The following is an 18,298-nucleotide window of genomic DNA, read 5'->3' on the forward strand; positions in this document are numbered from 1 at the left end:
TTGCTGGTTAACCTTGTCTTTACCTTTGACCTTTTTATTAATACAGACCAACTTGTGCTTCTAATTAATGCTGAATTTCTGTCACATCCCCTCTGGATTTTTTTTTAGCTTTTAAAAAATATGATTATTTTTTTTTCAATTTGTGTCTCTATCACATCTACTACTGACTTTGACGAAGCCAGGATTTTGTCTTGTGTATTTCTAAGAAAAATTACTGAAGCCATTTCTTCTGAAAATTTTTTCAGATGTTACTTATAATTAAAGACGCATGTAATCATCCACTTTCAAGAGTTCCACTGCAAATTTTCAGGCATTTTGTGAGACAAAAAAGATTCCTGATCTTATACTTAAGGCTGATATATGAGAAATTTATTTTGTAGTCACTTGTGTGGCATTTTTTAAAGTGAACTATGATTGCATTTATAGCTAAAAGCTACCTCACTGATATTACTTAGAAACATTTGGTGCCTGGGAAGTATTTTGCCTCTGACAACATTTACAGTAGTTAAGCCAAATATAAGTGGGCTGTTATTTTCCTGCTAATGAGATGGGATGCTGGCCATCATTCTCTTAAACAGTAAAAGTGAAAATAGCCAATGCAAAGGATCTCTGATGTCTGTTTTTCAGTTGACACCCAAAGAAATATTTGAAATGTTTATTTTCTATATTGTTTTTAGTATTACAATGGTTTAATTAATTATGTGTTTAATTAGAAGTGTCTAGCTTATTTGAGAGAGCTAATTGTTAATATTGTACTTGGGTTTTAATTACATTTTCTTTCTCTTTCCAGTGGCTTTTCATGGTCTCCCTGTGAAAATCAAGAAGGAACCCCATAGCCCATGTTCGGAACTTGGCTCCACTTGCAGTCAAGAGCAGCCATTCAAGTTCAGTTATGGGGAAAAGTGCCTGTACAATGTCAGGTAAAGCAATCCAGGAGCATGTTTGCAGTGAGAACTGCTGATTTGAATGAGGAATGACTAAAGAGTAATAAAACCATAATAGAGATCTTATAAAACTTACCTCTTCAGCAGATAACAGACTGATGAGATAATGCATTAAGCTGATGAACACTGATGGATTTGTTTACAGTTGTATCAAACACTTACATAATCATTTTAAAGCGGTGTTTTTCATCAAAATGCATATTCTCCATTCCTCCTCCATGGGACATAGCCAGAGTTTAAAAACCCAGGGTGCAAGCGTGAAATAGAAGGAAGGAGTGTCTTGTTTTCTGTAAGTTGTAGTGAAAGTACTTTCAAAATGCATTAGGCATATTAGGATAGAGAGATCTGTGTAACAGGCAAGAGACTGGCAGGTCTGAGTATCACATTAGGTATTCGACAAGTTTTGCACATGTTGCATGTGTATATTCCTGAGTGATTACAATTCCAAACAGTATTTCATTAGACTCTGCATCTTTGGTATTTATTCAAAAGCAAGTTGTCTTATTTTATAGGCATAGATGTTAAAAGCTTTTTTTATATATAGGTGGTGGAGGGACTTGTTACCTCTTCATTCTTTATTGACTTTCTTTTGGTTGCATTTTCATGTCACTCTTTCCTTTAGTGTCAGGATTGAAGGATTTCTTATTGACATACTACCAAAACTGTTACCAGTTAAAGCGTTTACATTTAACTTTCTGGATATGAAGAGGGGAAAAAAAAAAAAGGAAAAAGAGTGGCACCTCTGCCAGTCATAAAGGAGTCATTTTGGTGTAAAACTCAAATTAATCCACTGATGGATTTGATGGACGCTAGAGAACCTGAGATAGGAAATGATGCCAGCTTGTGCTTACGATATGCCTAATGTCTGCATTTTTCCTGTTTAGAAAGAGGGATGATCGAAGTGTTCTCAAGTCCATTACTGGTTTGAGACACCTTTAAAAATAGCATCTGTGTATTTGTGGGACCAGCAGTTTATTTTTGAGAGAGAGGAGTAAAAAAACCCTGTCGGTAGAGGCTGCTGACATCCTAGTGTGGGTAGCTAAGCCAGCATACCATTGTTTTTCTAGGTCAGATCCCTTCCCTCTAGCTGTATTGTTTTACTGTCTCACTTTGTGTTTTGTGCAAGCTTTAAAAAAAAAAGTCTTGGCAGGCGGTGCCAGGTCTTTGTGCTCTGGTCCAGGTGCTTCTACTTTTTGTATACTTCCTGTTAGAATGTCACTGTAAGACTGAATCTTTTAAAAATACATTTCTTTGCCCCAGAGAAGAAAATGCTGTGCTGAAACACTTGTCTCTGGCATGATTTGTTGTGTGCTCTTCTCAGTGTAAAGTAGAGAATTCCTCTGCTCCATACTGGTTAATAAGTTAATTGTAATGAAAAGCTTATAAATGTTACACTTGGGGGGATTTTTTCTGGATGTAGATGCTATGTTGTTTTTTGGTTGTTTTTATTCTGAAGCAATAACCTGACTTGCTTTTCCCTTGCCTTACTAATAGTGCCTATGATCAGAAACCACAAGTGGGAATGAGGCCCTCCAACCCACCGACGCCATCCAGCACTCCTGTGTCACCGCTGCACCATGCCTCCCCAAACTCAGCTCAGACTCCTAAACCTGACCGGGTTTTCCCTACCCATCTCCCTCCATCCCAGTCCATTCAAGACAACAGCTTCCCTATGGACCACAGGTAAAACATGAAACACGTGAGGGACCCATGCAGCTGTTTATTGCATGAACCTGTTTTTATCTGCTCTGTTGTGTGATTGCTCTTGAACATTTAAAATTCCAGCGGTGTGTAAAGATATTTACATATATGGTGAGAAACTCAACTTACCTTTTAAACATTATCAAATTAAGAAAGACTTGAAAAGAAAGTCAGTTGTTGGGAGTGTGCTTTGCATGCTTCTGCTCTAATAAAGGCTGTTACCTCCAGGGATTTGTGCAGATCACATCTGAAGGAGGTTGCTAAGGTTAATATTGCTGTTTTGTGCTCTGCTGAGATAGCTTTAAATACCACCCAAGGTTCTCTACAAGCTCTTCTGGAAGTGAAGAAACACTGAATAGACCCCTTCAGCTGCCATAGTCACCATCATCTCTTTGGCTGTGGACTGTGATCTAAGCACGCAGGCCCCCAGTGAAACCAGGCAGCAGTTTTGATTACAGGATGATGGATAAATGTGTTTCTGTATATACACCAAAGTCAAACTGACAGGAGACTGAAATCTCCAGAAGCTAAATAGGTTATGTGGAGAGAGCAGTAGTAAAGATTTTTCAGATGACAGAAAATCTTGTTTTTTAAAGGAACTTGTAAAGAGAATACTGAACCTGTACGTCAGCCCTAACTTGAGTATTTGTAGATATTTGTATACATTTTAGTGTAGTTTCTGTACCCATAACACTTGCCCTGCACAAACTTTGTAGGCTCTTTACAAGATTTCTGCTTTACTCCACTGCAGCTCACCCCTGTCTTTGATATTCATGTTCTTTAGGGCATTTTGCACAAATGCTTCCCTTCTGTAATAGAAAATCACGTGTTCTTGTGAAGTCCAAAATTGCTGACTCAAGCAAAAAAAATATTATTTTTCTCTTTTTTTTAAAAAGTACAATTGCAGTGGAAGGTATTTTCCCCCATTTTCTTATTTATTTTGAATCTCGTGTTTGAAGCAATTGTACTTTATATTTTCATGAAATTCAAATCTTCCCGATTTACAGGGTGATATGCTACTACAATGAGTGTATTTAGAAAATGTCATTTAAACAAATGACATACCTATGTGAATTCATATGTGAATCTATAACTCAGGGCACATTTCTTTGGAACATGTATTGGTGGCATAAGATAGCATTAGTATCTAGTCCATATAGCCCATACATCTTCATACAGAGCATGAGCGTATGAATGATAAGTGGTCCTAACAAGTACCAACAGGAAACAAATCCACTTGTATAAACAAATGGCTTGATTCCATACAAAGCTTCCAGTACAACAAGTATTATTAACTTCCTTTGAGGCTTTGTGAGTGAGCCTGTTTCTTATTTTATCTTCAAGTTGCAATTTTCTGATTCACTCCTTGACAGTTCTTAATGATAATTTCTGCTTCTTTTTTTGGCTAATGAAAAAAGGAAAAGAGGGAAATGAATGCAGTGCCAGTCAGCCTAACTGTTTCATAATACATTTGAGTTTCTAAGTTTATTTTCTGCAGGTGTAGGTGGAATTGCAAAACCCAGTGTAGCAGTGCAGTACTCCTTCTACTGCAAAAATTATATTATTTACAGCAACATTTCGAAAATAAATTTTGTCTCCACTACTACATTGTAATAGTTTCTATCTCTGTAGTTTCCACAGTATTTGCAATTAAACTATGAGAGCAAACATTTGTCAGACCAAGTTACAGCAGTATTATGACAGATGGTAGTAGAGTTTAAATTGTTTCAGAAACATATACTACCTATGAGTTGATAGCCAAGGGTTGTATTGCTTATGCAATCAAACCCCTGCATTGTTCCTCACTCAGAGTTTTCTCTAAAAGTCTGGTTTCACTTGCATGAACTGAAGTTGGTTCAAATTCAAAGTCCAGAAAACTCAGGAACGATAAGGTCTTCATTTTTTTCAGTGTGACAGTGAGAAGCTTCCAGAGAAAGGCACAGGTTACTTTTTTTTTTAAGTGTATTTTGTTTACAATATGCTATAACAGGAGTAGTAAGCAGTTTCTTGCAAGAATGTTGCTCTGCTGTTGGTTAGTGCAGACACAGTATTACTACAGTGGTGGTTACTACTGTGGCAATCTGCAAGAAGACTTCATGTGGTTCATCAGAGCATGGTGGGAAAATAGCATCCTTGTATTCTTCTGTATGCTTCTAAACCTGCAGACATCCAAGTGATTAGATTTCAGGCCTTTTTGGTAGGGTAGATGGGATTTAGGGAAGAAACAACAAGCACAGGTTCTTCATTTCATTGCATGTAAATGAAGTTAATTTAAAACTGAATTATCTGAGCTTATGCCTACTGAAGAGCATTTGGGAGTAGTGAATGGCAGTGTGGCTTGTATGGATTACTACTTTCATGTGGAAATGACTAAGGGAAAAAGTTAAGGCAGGAGGGTAATTCTTTCTCTTGGCAGAAATTTGTACCCTTTCCTCTTCCTGGGATGGTGACGTTCCCTTCCCATTACAGCTGAAGTGCAGTGCCAACCTTGCCAGGTAGATCTCTTGTGGCACTATCCCTGAGAGGACAGAACAGTGGACTTTTACCCTGGAATGTTTCCAAATGTTAGAGCAGACAATACTCTATTCAAAATGTGTTTATTGTGGTCAGGAATGGTTTTTGTATAACAGTAAAATGGGTAAGAATAAATTAGAGTACCAGCAATATGTTGGTAATACTTGTGAAAGAGCAGAAAACTCTACCTATGCCTCCTTCGTGTTATTGTGGTAGAATGTCAGTCTTTCTACTGTTTTGCAGCTGGTGCATTTCCTGTTTGTCTCTTCTGTTGAGAGAAGATAATGAAAGCAAAGAGGATGTGGTGGGAACAGGTCTTAGAGCTGGTATTAATAGGTGGGATTCTTGTTTCTTTGCTTGTTGGTGTTCTGCCATGCAAGTGATCCTGATGGGAGCACTTGGCATGATCGTAAGCAAAATGTTCGTTACTGAGAAAGTGTTGCAGCCACTAATAATGACCTTTTGGGAAATGAAATGTAGCTCAAGTCCTTTACATGACCTCTCTAACTTGTGTCCTAGATTTCGCCGCCAGCTCTCTGAACCTTGCAATTCTTTCCCACCTTTGCCTCCAATGCCAAGGGAAGGACGTCCAATATATCAGCGCCAGATGTCTGAACCAAACATCCCTTTCCCGCCTCAAGGTTTTAAGCAGGAGTACCACGATCCAGTTTATGAACACAACGCTATGGTTGGCAGTGCAGCCAGTCAAAATTTCCCCCCTCCTCTGATGATTAAACAGGAACCTAGGGATTTTGCATATGATTCAGGTAGGTGAGACTCTCCTTTAGTTCTGCATAGTAAAGGAATAAATAAATGAGTCCAAGCCAGTGCTATTGATATTTTGGTTGTATGACTTGAAACTTGCTCTTTTGATGCTTAAGTCTCACAAATTTTGTCTGAGCTAGCTTAAAAAGTAGTAAGATTGCTACGTAGTACCATGTGACTTGTACCACCATTGCTTGCTCTTTAAAGGATTTCATTTTCTAGAACTCTTATGTCTGGAAAGTGCACAGGTTAAAGAAGCTGGAGAAGAAAGTCAAGGGTACAAAACTGAGCTTTGTTAAGAGGGAACTTGTTCTGTACTATCTCGTCTCTGACCTCTGAATTTGTGTGCTTCATTTTACAAGCTCTTTCATTTGTCTGCCAGAAAGAGAGGACTCTTTCTCCTCTTGCTTGCTTTACTTTAAATCAGGAGGAACTCCACTGAAGTGGGGTTTATACAGCTATAAAACCAATGAGGGAGAAGAATCGGCCAAATTGGTGTCAGCTTCTCAGTTTGTGCATACTGCTGTGTTTTGTGGAGGTACATAATCTGTGATGCCAGGTTGCTGATGTAGAGAATACACTGTTGCTATTAATAATGTTTATTATGATTGCGCTTATAAGGCAACTGGAATGGAGCCTTATTGTTCTACAGACAGTACAAAACAGAGGAAGGTAGTGGCAGAGCCTGCTTTCAATAACTTCTGATCAAAATAGAAAAGATAAGCAATAGAAAGGATAGAAAAATAAATCAAGGGAATAACATTGTAAATGTTTGACACGATTTAAACATAATATTTATATTATACTTGGGAAAAGAGAGAGAATTAGGGACGCAAAAAATGAGTTCAGTAATGAGTACCAAGTAACAAGGAGAAGAAAGCTGGAAAGAAGGAAGCTACAAAACTAGTATGGAGAAATTAAAACACATAGAAGTGGGCTAGGTGAGGTAAATAGTTGATTGGTATGGAGCCAAGACAATGCGATCAAAACATGTTTTTCAGTTTTAGTGTGATTTCTGCAGCTCCTCTTCAGTTTTTGCCTCTGTCCTGCTTCGTGTATGCCACACTGTTGAAAAGGAGGGATTTCAGCATGTCCCAGCCATGTTTCTGGAGGAGGATGGATTGCTTTCGTACACATGCATGCTGAGTTGTGCAGTGGGAATGGGTGCCCCTGTCTGCCTTTTGTCTGACCCCCTCTTGTTTTGGGTGCTGCTGTACACCCAGGGCTCTCCTGCTGGTTCAACCTCTGGCAAGATGCTTTTGCAGTTTATTTCCCAAAGGCTACATGGCAGCTGAGGTGAAGTCTCCTTTGAAATTTTAGCTTCTGACAAACTATCTTGCAATTTGATACAGTGTAGAACGTTTTTTTATTGTCTTTTCTGTAGCTAATTTAACGTTATTTAGTGGGGTATTTTGTATTAGCATTAATGTAAAGTGCTTGTTATAGAGTTGATCTTGATTTTAGAACAGGGGAATTTTGGAAAGTAGAGATGCTTTTTGCTTTCTTAATCTTGACAAGCAAAGAACCAGTCCTTAGGTAAATTTGAGTTAGGCTTATGCAGGAAAGGGACCAGGGCTAAAATACTTCTCCACGTTTAAATGTAAGACAGGATGAAAAGGAGTTCACATTACAAGGATCAGATCTAGAACTCAACCTATTCATTGATGAAGGATCTGAGATATGTGGCTTTGACAGTTGTGTATCTCTGATCTTACAGAGCAGCATGGGAGAGACTGCCTAGTTAATGTGGCAGTGGATAATAACCGGGGACTGGAGTTTCAGGCACTGCCAGTCCCTTGCAACCTTCACGAGCATTGTTACTCGTTCTGCTAAATTAAAGGCAAAAAAAAGGCCCTTTAAACATGCTTCATATTTGACTTGGAAGTAGGATCTTCTTATTGCATACTATTACTTTAAATTTGGGTTGGCTGCTAGCATTCATCTTTCTTTGGAATATTCTTTATGGAAAAAAAACCAGTAAATTTAATTCTGAAAGGAAGATGTACAAACTTTTATCCACTCCTGTCATGCCTGGCTTTTTTGTGCCATCAAGAACAGCAATTCCACTTTATAGTAATGATGTTCAAGCAAAATTGTTGTTTCTTCTGTAGATGAATGATTAGTTTTTAAAAATGTAATAGCTGTGTAACAAGTGGTCATGAAAAATTAATCTGTTGGTATCAGGAAGTACTTTTATTGGCCTCAGAATCACTGCATTTAAGTTGACACATCTGTACACTCCATAAATTGCAGTCAACAACTGTGGTCTGTTGATATTTTGTCTTGTTACCATCTGTTCTCTAGGAACCATCATTTTCCATCCTTACTAAGAGTACATTAAATAACCCCTTAGGAAACATAATGTATTTGACACTGAATCATTGATTTCATTTTTCACCTATGGATGTTCAGAGAAGGAGGAATGCCTTGGTGAAAAGTCTTTTTTTGCATGGTATTTTATTGCAACTCAGATAAAAATATAGAAACATATTTGAAAAGTTCATTGTAATGCACCAAGATGTTCCATTTGGAATGTTTTTGAAACAGCCTCATAAAAGTTTGTTGTTTTTGTGCACTATTCTTTTATACTTTGAGGGAAGCTGGTGAATGAAAACTCTATTAAAACATGACATTAATTATGACATGGGAAATGGCAGATCAATTAGTTGTAATTGTAATTGCAGGTATGTAATTTCTACTGCAGAATGTTTGAGATAATGGATAAAGAAAAATGTCAACAGTCGAGTCTCTTCCTTATCCATCCACACTTCTAGAAGTCACAGTGCATCATGTATGTTCAATCAGACATTTTCTGCCACAGTTGGTGGGGTTTTTTTCATGGCTGACAGTTGGATATATTTAGTACTTGGTAGTATATCTAGCAACTTTATGCACAAAGATGCAACCAAGGACGTATTTGAGATTTTGCATCATTAATGAATATACTCCAAAAAGCTTCCCAAAATCTTTGTTTACAAGGCCTAATAGTGGGCATTCCTGTACAGCTAGCACTTCTAGAATTCGGTAATGTATTCAGGTGCTTAAATAAAAAGGCCAAATTAGATATACTTAGTCTATTCTGGGCTTTATTTTTAAGCAGGATCTTCACAGGCTTGATCCTTCCTACATAATGTAGTGTGTGCAAATATACTAAGATATGACTTTAGCTCTGTGTGTATGAATTAATACTAAAGTTTTAAAATGAAAAATTATTAAATTTACGTCTCATATTTTGTTTTGCCAACTTAAAATAGTTATTTTGCTTGGGAAATTTTTGTGAGTGTGTCTTTGGAAACTGAAATTTGTCATACAGTGGTGCTAGAGATAAGTAGAGGAGGAATTATGGCTTGCATATGCTTCTTACAGATAGCTGTGAGTTTCTGTGTTGAAATCTAGATAGATTCAGTATTTCCCAAGCAGGTTAGAAGCATTAGCAGATCTGTTCTCACAGTTTCATTTCACAGTAGCCTCATGATTAATAAGCTTGAATGGACCTTAGAAAATTTGGATTCTCTCCCTGTCACAAAATTTTCATCCAACATACTAGTCACATCACTTAAAGAACAAACTCTACAGACAAAATTATTAGCCTCCATGTCTAGCTTTCTGAAAAGCTCATCCCTGTATTCTTTAAGCCTCACAAGCAATAAATACCTTGTGTTGGCATGTGAGAATGGATGGGAAACTGCCCCTCTGTTGAGAGACAAGCGTAGGCAGAGACACACATCAGATATATATACCTGTTTATTTTGGGTACCCAGTTAGACCTGGATAATTTTTAAAGAACATTATGTACTACATGTGTTCAAAGCATAGCTGCTAGGGACTTTCTTTGTATTTCTAGGTGAAGAAGTATGGGAACATCAGATTAGGATCTCAGTGTAGGCACAATAAAAATAAGAAGTGCATAATACCAAAAATCTGGCAGAAATAATGTGGCTACTTTGGAAAACCTCGTTGGGGGTTGAATGGGCTTTGTTGGGGCCTAAAATTGACCCTTCAGCTGTATTATCTTTTCCTTTCTTGAGAACTTCTGCTTCGTTAAGTACACAACTTCCAGCCCCTGTAACAAATTAAGCAGGGCCTCCACCTGCAAAGCTGTTTACAGCATGGCTCTCCCTTCCCCAAACAGTTTTGACCTGTGCACTGAAGGCAACAGTGCCAAAGCAAAAGGCTTTATCATAATTCATTTGCAGCAAAGGAGTTGTATCAGGTTTGTGCAGGAAGTTTTTAATTGTGACACATTAACTTCCTAAGTTTGCTCCTATATGGAATGTTGTTAGCATTCTAATGATCGGGAACAGAATAAAATGCACAAGTCCTTTCAAATACATGATGTGGTGTTTCTTGAAAGCAAATCAATGCATATTTATGTGGGAAAAGGTCCCTATAGCACATTCTTTTCTAGGCATCAGCTGAAATATTCCTAAATTTGGAAGTTTGCAGAATAGCATAAAGGAAAGCGTTGAATTGAAATTTCAATGGGAAAAAAGAATTATTTCTTTAGAGTATATATTTTTGCACATTGCCTTTCTTTTTTCCATTTCTTTTTTAAACAACAGTTGGATATTCTATTGTACTTTTGAAGGCAAAGTTTAGACATTTGGAGATGTTAATATGAAGAGAAAAGGAAATCTTAGCCGTCAGTCAGAGTCAGTGCAGGTTTGCTTTTTCCAGGATATTGTCTAGTGCTTTGACCAATGCAGCATTTAAAGTGACACAACTCATGGTGCTTCTACTACTGTCTTTGATTATACTGGTTAATTTTTGTACAGTGCTCTGAAAACATAAAGAGCTGTGTGAGTGCTAAGTATTATTACTATAATTTTCCCCCTGGGAGTTTATTTCACAGACAAATACACTTCACAGTGAAGAAATATTTCTTGATCATAAGCCTAAATTTTCTCTTTGATCAGTTCCACTGCCTTGCTCGTAGCTACACCTCTTCGTAAACAATTTCTTGATATTAACGTACCACCTCTAAATCTCTGTAGATGGTTTGCATGGATGCTCTGTCAGTGTGGCTTGTTGACATCTTGGATCTTGTTTATAAATCCTCCAGCTGCATAATCTTTTCCTCTAATTTTCTCTGGGTTTTCTTTCCTTTTCTTTTTGTTATTGTTGTTGTGTCAGGCTGCAAAAATTTGCAGTATTTGAACACAGTTTTATAAAATGCTCTGTGAAACAGAACTTACTCCATCCTTTTCCTGGATATGGTGCTTTAGTATACACATCACAAAACTGCATCTCCTTATGACCTTAAAAAAATTCTTTTACGCAGAGAAATTGTTCTGAATGAAAATCTGGATGGCATAAAGGCAAGAGGGGAGAAGGGATTTTGCCCTTCAGTTTAAGAAGTCTCCCGTCCTCATTTGTAGATTTGCAGTTTTCCCTGTGGTTTAAAATATTTCATCCTTGTGTTTCAGGAGCTTGTCTTTGCTGTGCTACTTCAGTGAATGAGTATGGATTTTGTTCGGTAGTTAAGCTGCACTGCACTTTGTACTTGTTCTAAAAATACGTAAACAAATCTGCTGTTGGATGGTGTGATCGTAGACAATAAGAGCTTCTGAGGGGGGAACTTGGAAAACCTGGACTTCAGAACTTTGCTGTGAAAGGCAGAATTTTAACTCTTTACTTGCTTCCAATCTAGCTGATTTTCTCTATTCACTAATTCTGTCCGAAATAAATCTGTAGTTAGAATAGAATTCATTTTGTAATGTTATCTTCATGGACAAAGGAAAACCTGAATACCAACTTAATGGGAGTGTATAGGCAGGAGACCGTACATGTATTTTTGCTTTCAAAGCAGACAGTATGATCTGAAAAATTGTCCTGCAGTCCCTGTTTTTCAAAGAAATGGATAAATATCCTGTAAATCTACAGTTACAGTAAGTGGCACTGGCTAATGATTTGATTTGAGGATTGAGAGCGCAGTCTGGATTTACTCTTTGTGCATTAACGCAGGTCAAATGGACACAGGCTGCATTTTAAATCAGTAATGGAAGGCTGAAGCCTGCCTTAAACCAATCACATCAGCCTTGCCCAAGACCGATTGATCCCGAGAGACTGAGCACTGTGAGCATAGCTTTTATATGAATGGACTCTGTGCAGCCTGAAGTTTCATTCATAAAATGGATGCTGAAAGGAAAAAAAAAAAAAAGCCAACCCACACACGCCAAACCCTGGAATGTCCATTTATGTGAAGCTGAAGGGTGTAGTGTTCCCTCAGCTGCTGCCTTTGCCAGTTGCCTTAAAGTAATGATTAATGCTGCTTGGCCCTGCCTGCCTGCAACCTGACACCATTTATGGCCTTGGTGTGTTTCTAATGTATAGTGAATGAGAAGGCTACATTCTCAAATCAGAAACATAAACAGGAACTGGTTGGTCTGAATTCCATTCAAATATGTCACTTCAGCCGTGCAGTGTTTGTCCAACTTCAATTTTACAGGCAGGGGATGGGGTGGGGGAGAAAAAGCAACACAGACATTTTTGCAGTAAGATTACCAACAAAAGGAGCAAGGGAGAAAGAAAATACTGCTGTCTTTTGTTGAATTCAAAAGAGGGTGATGTTTAAGATATATTTTACAGTTACTGGGGTTAATAAAAGCAAATACATGATTTTAAAGTATGCTCAAAAGATCAGCTCCATGTGGAATTTCAATTCAGAACTGAATGTATGAGCCTTTGTTTTCCTGTTCTGCTGTATAAAAAGTTACACATCGCCTAGACAGGCTGTTGACATCTGGTCTCACAAAATGCATTAGATGTTGTCATAGATCTAAAAACCAAAGTTGTGGAAAGGAAGCTGTTTGCTTAAGATTTTTTTTCTCTATGTTTGTAATAATTCCACTTAGACATGAGCTGGTGGGGCCAAATCTAATTCTCTGGTAGGTTTTTGTCAAGTGAGGTATAAGAAATTAAACTTAACAAATTTTAGTTAGCTATTTTCTCGAAGGAAGTGTTTGTGTATATCTAAGAGTGCAGATACTTGTAGATTTTTTTTTTCCCCTGATTGCTGGTGCAAAGGCTGGTGACAGAGAAAATGATGAATAAAACCTTCCATCTTGAATGTTTTTAAATTGCATCATGATTTGGAAAAGATTCCTTAATTTTTAGATTGATTTTTAGAGTAGATGTTGTCTGTTTTCACCCCTGTAACTTCAGTGCATCTACATTTCTCATGCTGAACCTGCTACTGAAAAAATAATAGTGCCTTTTGTATTACCAGGGCTTTACCAATTCGTAGGGCTCGTTGTCATTACATAGCTTCTGAGGGGATAGTGCTTTTAAAGGTGGTTGAACTAAAACTTGATCCACCAGCATTTGAGTAGTGTAAGACACTTAAGCAATTCCTGTATAAGGACATTGTAATTAGTTCAAGTATTTCTATCTGACCGCCTCATTTTGGAGAGACTTATGAGTTTTAATCTAAATGTATTCTGCAGGTGTAAAAAATTCTAGGCTTCATGATCCAAAACAATCATTTGGTACTTCTCCCTGCAAAACATAGATCATGCATTTATCTTAGTGATACCTGGTGCTGCCTTAACCACTTGTTGCACTGTAGTTTGAAGAATTGCCTTTCTTGCCTAAAAAGGTCCTGTTTTCTGGTGATTTCAGTATTACTCTTCATCCTTGAGCTGGTCAGAGCTTCTCAGTGGGAAACAGCTGCTTTCCACCAGGCAGCTAAAAGTGTTTCAGTGGTGGATGAAGCGCTCCTTTGTAAACAGTTTGTCAGTGCTCTTAAAAATCCATGAACAGAAAAGTTACTTGCAGTGTGATTGTGATGTTTTAAGTTTGATGCCAAAAGTATGATGCGTTCTAGCTTGAACATTTTATTTTTAAAAGGCTACTTTTTTCTCTGCACTTGGTAAAAATCTGTCCCACTGCATCAAACAGCCGAGAAGTGCAAGTAAGCACTTTGTGAAGCTCTGTAAGGCACCAAAGGGATGACTGGTGTGTTCTCAGAGTGTGTAGCACAGGGTCAGGTTGATGCGTGTGAGTGACACCTGGGAGCCAGGTTAGTCCCAGCTGCCTGAGAGGCTTGTGTGTGCCCTTCTGTACCCAACAGCACAAAGGTAAAGAATCTGTATGTGCTGCATGTCTGTGGGAACACAAGGGACACATGTAAGTCTATCTGTATAGATATACAAACTGTGAATTGATGAAATAGGAGCCAAAACTCACATAATTACTTTTCAGACCAAAAGAAGAATTAAGGAAGACAGGGTGTAAGTTAAATTTTGGGACTGCCATTGGAGTCACTTGAGAGTTTTGGAAAACAGCTCCTTTGAGAAGTTTCTTTTGGGAACCACTTTTAATATTATTTACTTGGTAATAAAGTGTAAATAGAAAAAGTAGGCAGGAAAACAGTAAGAAGGTTCCAGTTTTAGTGTTATCACTTTAAGCATGCAGGGAAGTAGGCATGTTTGATGAACTTGAGTGACTTGTTCACAAGCTCCCTGAATAAGGCAGCTGCTCTCAGTACACTGTAGTGTTCACCTGAGGTGCCACATGCAGAGTGACACCAGGCAGGTAGTTAACTTCTTACTCACCCTGTTTCAGATGGCACACGCCTTGTAAGCCTCCGTCTCCACATCTCTTCCTCTGCACATGCATGTACATGATGCAACACCTCTGTATCACACTGTGCTTTGTCGTGTGCACATGTCTGTGCCTCCAGATCTTCAAGTAATGTTGATAAAGTGAACTAAAAAGTAATTCAGAGTTAGAGTGTTACATAACAACCTGTCCTTCAGTTAGGAAGGCTGTGTAGGGTCAGAAACAGGAACAAGAATAAATCGTGGTTCACGTTTCAGTTCCTGCTTTGCTCTGCTCCATTCAGAAGAAGACAGTCACTTCACCTTCTAGAAGACAGGCAGTCACTTCATCCCTTTGCCTGCAAAAGCTCTGTGTTCCCTATGTCTAGCCTGATTAGGACACAGGCTGAAATTCTGGTTTTTTTCTGTGCTAGGTGAGATTGTGGGTCTGAAGTCTGGTCCTTATCTCCTGAAAACAGTCAGAAAAGACAATTTAAGGATTCCTTACCTGCTTTGAGTTATACAGAACTGGGAAAACCTAGCCCTTCCTCTTCTTCTCTTCTCTCTTTTTTTTTCCTATTCTGTTGTCATTCTGACATGATAATTAATACGAAATACTACCTTACTAAGGGACCACTCAAGTGTCTTACTTGATAATGAAACTTAGAACCTGTGACTGCTAAATTCAATAGCAGATTTTTCTTGTCCTGACGAAGTCTGTTTGGGCTTTTTCTGCTTGGATGTACTTTGATGAAGGCACAGCAGAGCTTATTTTCAATATTTTCCTCTGTGAGAGTCCTAGATGAGAAGGCATTTCTGCAGTGTCTAGATTACATGTAATGTTAAAACAGCACGTATTAGGAAAAAAATGGTTTCATGGTATATTCATTGTTTTAAGATGACTGCTACATTTCTGTTAATAAGAGGAGCAATGAAGACTGACCTCTAAGTACTCAAAATTAATAGTAACGGATAAGTAATGTTTTTATGTTTCCATATTTTTAGTTAGTTTTGGGGCTTTTTTAAAAGGGATCCAACCTTACAATGGGAATTACTTTATTAACAGTCTAAAATGAGCTCGTTGTTTGTCTTAAATCCAGACACATTTTTCTTCAAACACTAAAAATTGATAACAGATCATAAATCAGTCACCTCAAACACTTGGATCTTGCCCTGGGAGTATTTTATGTCTGCTTCTGTCTTATTTGTTGTCTTGAAACAATGGTTTAAGGAGAAGAAAACATATAATTGCTCTGTAATTTCTGCACTAAAATGTTTTCTTTTGAAGTAGCTCCACTTAGCCTGTAAAAATACTTCTGGGTCTTAGTCAAGCATTTAGTACAATTTAAAACTGCAATACTAAATTTCATTGGTTGGACTTTTTATTAGATAAGGTAGAAATGAAAGCAGCAGGCAATTTAATTAGCAGTAATTTTTCTGGGCAAGTCATTACTTTGATGAACTTCAGAGCAATGTTTATGGCTCCTAATTAACCATGTTAGTCATTTGATTGAATAATCACTTTGGAAATGTTTCTACAATTTGATTAGAGTCTGACCCACTCTGATAGTCATAAATTAACTGATAGCACTTTAGGATAACAAGACTCTAGTTACTTTACGAGAAATAAACTCTTCCTTGCTGTATTTTTCGGTCTTCTGTGGGCTGTTTAAGCACAAGCTAACCAGAAGATTAAGTAATGTTGGTACAAACAATGCTTGCCTTAAAGAGACTCCAGATGTTAATTATACTTGACTTAGGAGCTTGGGGGATGAAACCCTGAATTGGCTAAAAAGACAACTTCTTGAATGCGTGCATAATTCTTTATTCTGTATACTCTGCTGTATCGCTCTGCTGGAGTGGAGTTCATGAGTCAAAAAGAGCTTTGCTGCCAATACTAGAGAATTTTTACCTAAAATAGAAAATAGCATCTGTTTCAGTTCTACAACTTCCTCTTTTTTACGTAGATTTTTCCATTCTCCTTAAAATGCAGTCTTCTTGGAAACATGAATGATTCCTTGCAGGTGAACCACTGCTTGTAGCCTTGACTTCTAGTCTGTAGAGCTATACTTGACTCGGGTGATCACTGAGTCACTGATTCCTGTGGTTGCTCAGAATAGCTGCCTGAGACACTGGAGATTGTCAAAGCCTGAGGATGCAGGCACTGAGTGTTTCATTGAGAGAGGAGGTAATGAGGAGTTTGGCACAGATGTGCAAGAGAGACCGTGGGCTTTTAGAGGAAACTTTTTATTACTGCCCTGTGTTTCACTTGTTTTGTGAAGTCAGTGTAAAACTTCATTTTCTTATCCTGCCAAATCTTTGATACTCATCCCTAGTCAGTGAACAGTGAAATTTGGAATCACAGTCTGAAAGGGTCTGTAGGCAGTGTTGGAAAAATAATGTCTGCTCTTTCGACCTCTGTTTGCATCTCTTTAACAGTTACAAGTTACTGGTAACAGATTGCATAGCTTAGGGTAGGAGTTTATCACAAGATCAAATAGACTTTGTTAAGCAAAACTTTTGATATCCAAGAAGTGGGTTAAACCTGGTCTAGAAGGGCAGACAGTTTGCAAGTCCCTGTGCACAGGATGTGGCTACCTGGGGACAGTGCAAGACACGGGGAAGAAAATGAGATGTTTACAGAACACCATTTTCATTAGTTCTGTTTGGTTTTTCTCATTCTTCTTGCAGATTTGAGTAGAGGTGGAGAATAGCAAATAAATACCGGTTTTACTTAGAATATGTGCAGTAATTTTTTGGGGCAAGGTGTCATTTTTGTTTGAGGATGTGCAAGTGGAAAGTGACACAGATACATCTAAATTCGTAGATAAAATGCTTAGCAATCACAGAAAATTTCATTAACCCTTTAAATCCTTCACCGGAGTCTAAAAAGCAATATCGTAATCTAAATTCACTTTGACATACCTTGAGTTAATGCAGAGTTTATAAGTCTCCAGTGTGATTGGCAGGCTTTTCAGTATAGTTGATTAAAAATGTTGAGTTGAATTAGTTACAAAGATAGATATACAAGCACAGGGTTTAAAATATTTGTGGTCTGTGGTGTGGATTTTTTGGTCTGCAAATGGTCTAAAATGAAATTGCCATGGGAGTCAGCTTTTTAGCAAAGTTTATTACAAAAGGGTTTGAGCTCAAGAACCTATGTTAGATAGGGTCTAGGATCCTCATATCGTGATTTTCTCTTTCACCATACCTTGTGTGTACTCTTCTGAAATGCTGACTGTTTGTTGACAAGTTCCTTCTCGCTGTAACTTGCATCCTTTTTTGTTGCCATTCTGCCTGCAGCCTGTCTTATTGATAACCTGCACACTTTTAATTCCAGACAGTCTTTTGACTTGCATTGTCGTGTTCTCCTTTCAGAAGTGCCTAGCTGCCACTCCATTTACATGAGGCAAGAAGGCTTCCTGGCTCACCCAAACAGAACAGAAGTTAAGTTTTCTATTATGTATCACTTTTGTATGAGAGAAATGTAAAAAATTAAAAAGCCTGGGGATTTGGGGTTCACTGGTTTAATTCTGCTTCTGGGAAGACTCACATCATCTTTCGTTCCCTTTCCAGTCTTGAGTTTCTGATGCACTGATTTTTTAGTAGCTTCTTTTAGTGCCATGGGTTGATCAGGATAGAAGCAATTATATTATAAACTTACACTGCTTTTAAAGGCCTTTAGCAGTTGAAAGGAAGAGATGCTTAAAACCTTCCGTTTCAGCCATTCTGCTCAAGTGATATTTTCCAGGCTATTGGTGTGACAGGCTCAGTTTAACTGTCTTAAGTAATCCATTTTATACTTTAAATTCAGTGGAAGTTTTTTGCTTTTTC

General features: G+C 37.9%; 1 protein-coding gene across 7 annotated transcripts in view; it reads left to right on the forward strand.

Moving 5' to 3' along the window:
• ETV1 (ETS variant transcription factor 1) overlaps positions 1-18,298 on the forward strand; it is a 65,526-nt gene that overhangs the window by 32,801 nt on the left and 14,427 nt on the right. For 4 of the 7 annotated variants that reach the window (XM_051785985.1, XM_051785982.1, XM_051785983.1 and 1 more), the window contains 4 exons: positions 791-920; positions 2,439-2,627; positions 5,679-5,926; positions 17,843-17,909. In XM_051785985.1, the coding sequence (XP_051641945.1) occupies positions 791-920; positions 2,439-2,627; positions 5,679-5,926; positions 17,843-17,909 (634 nt within the window). The remainder of the gene's footprint in view (positions 1-790; positions 921-2,438; positions 2,628-5,678; positions 5,927-17,842; positions 17,910-18,298) is intronic. The other 3 variants (XM_051785988.1, XM_051785989.1, XM_051785986.1) reach the window with 2 other exon arrangements.

Source organism: Manacus candei, unplaced genomic scaffold (genome assembly GCF_025592945.1).
Source record: "Manacus candei isolate 608988 ecotype Guabito, Panama unplaced genomic scaffold, ASM2559294v1 h1tg000021l, whole genome shotgun sequence".
In the NCBI taxonomy this organism is placed as follows: domain Eukaryota; kingdom Metazoa; phylum Chordata; class Aves; order Passeriformes; family Pipridae; genus Manacus; species Manacus candei.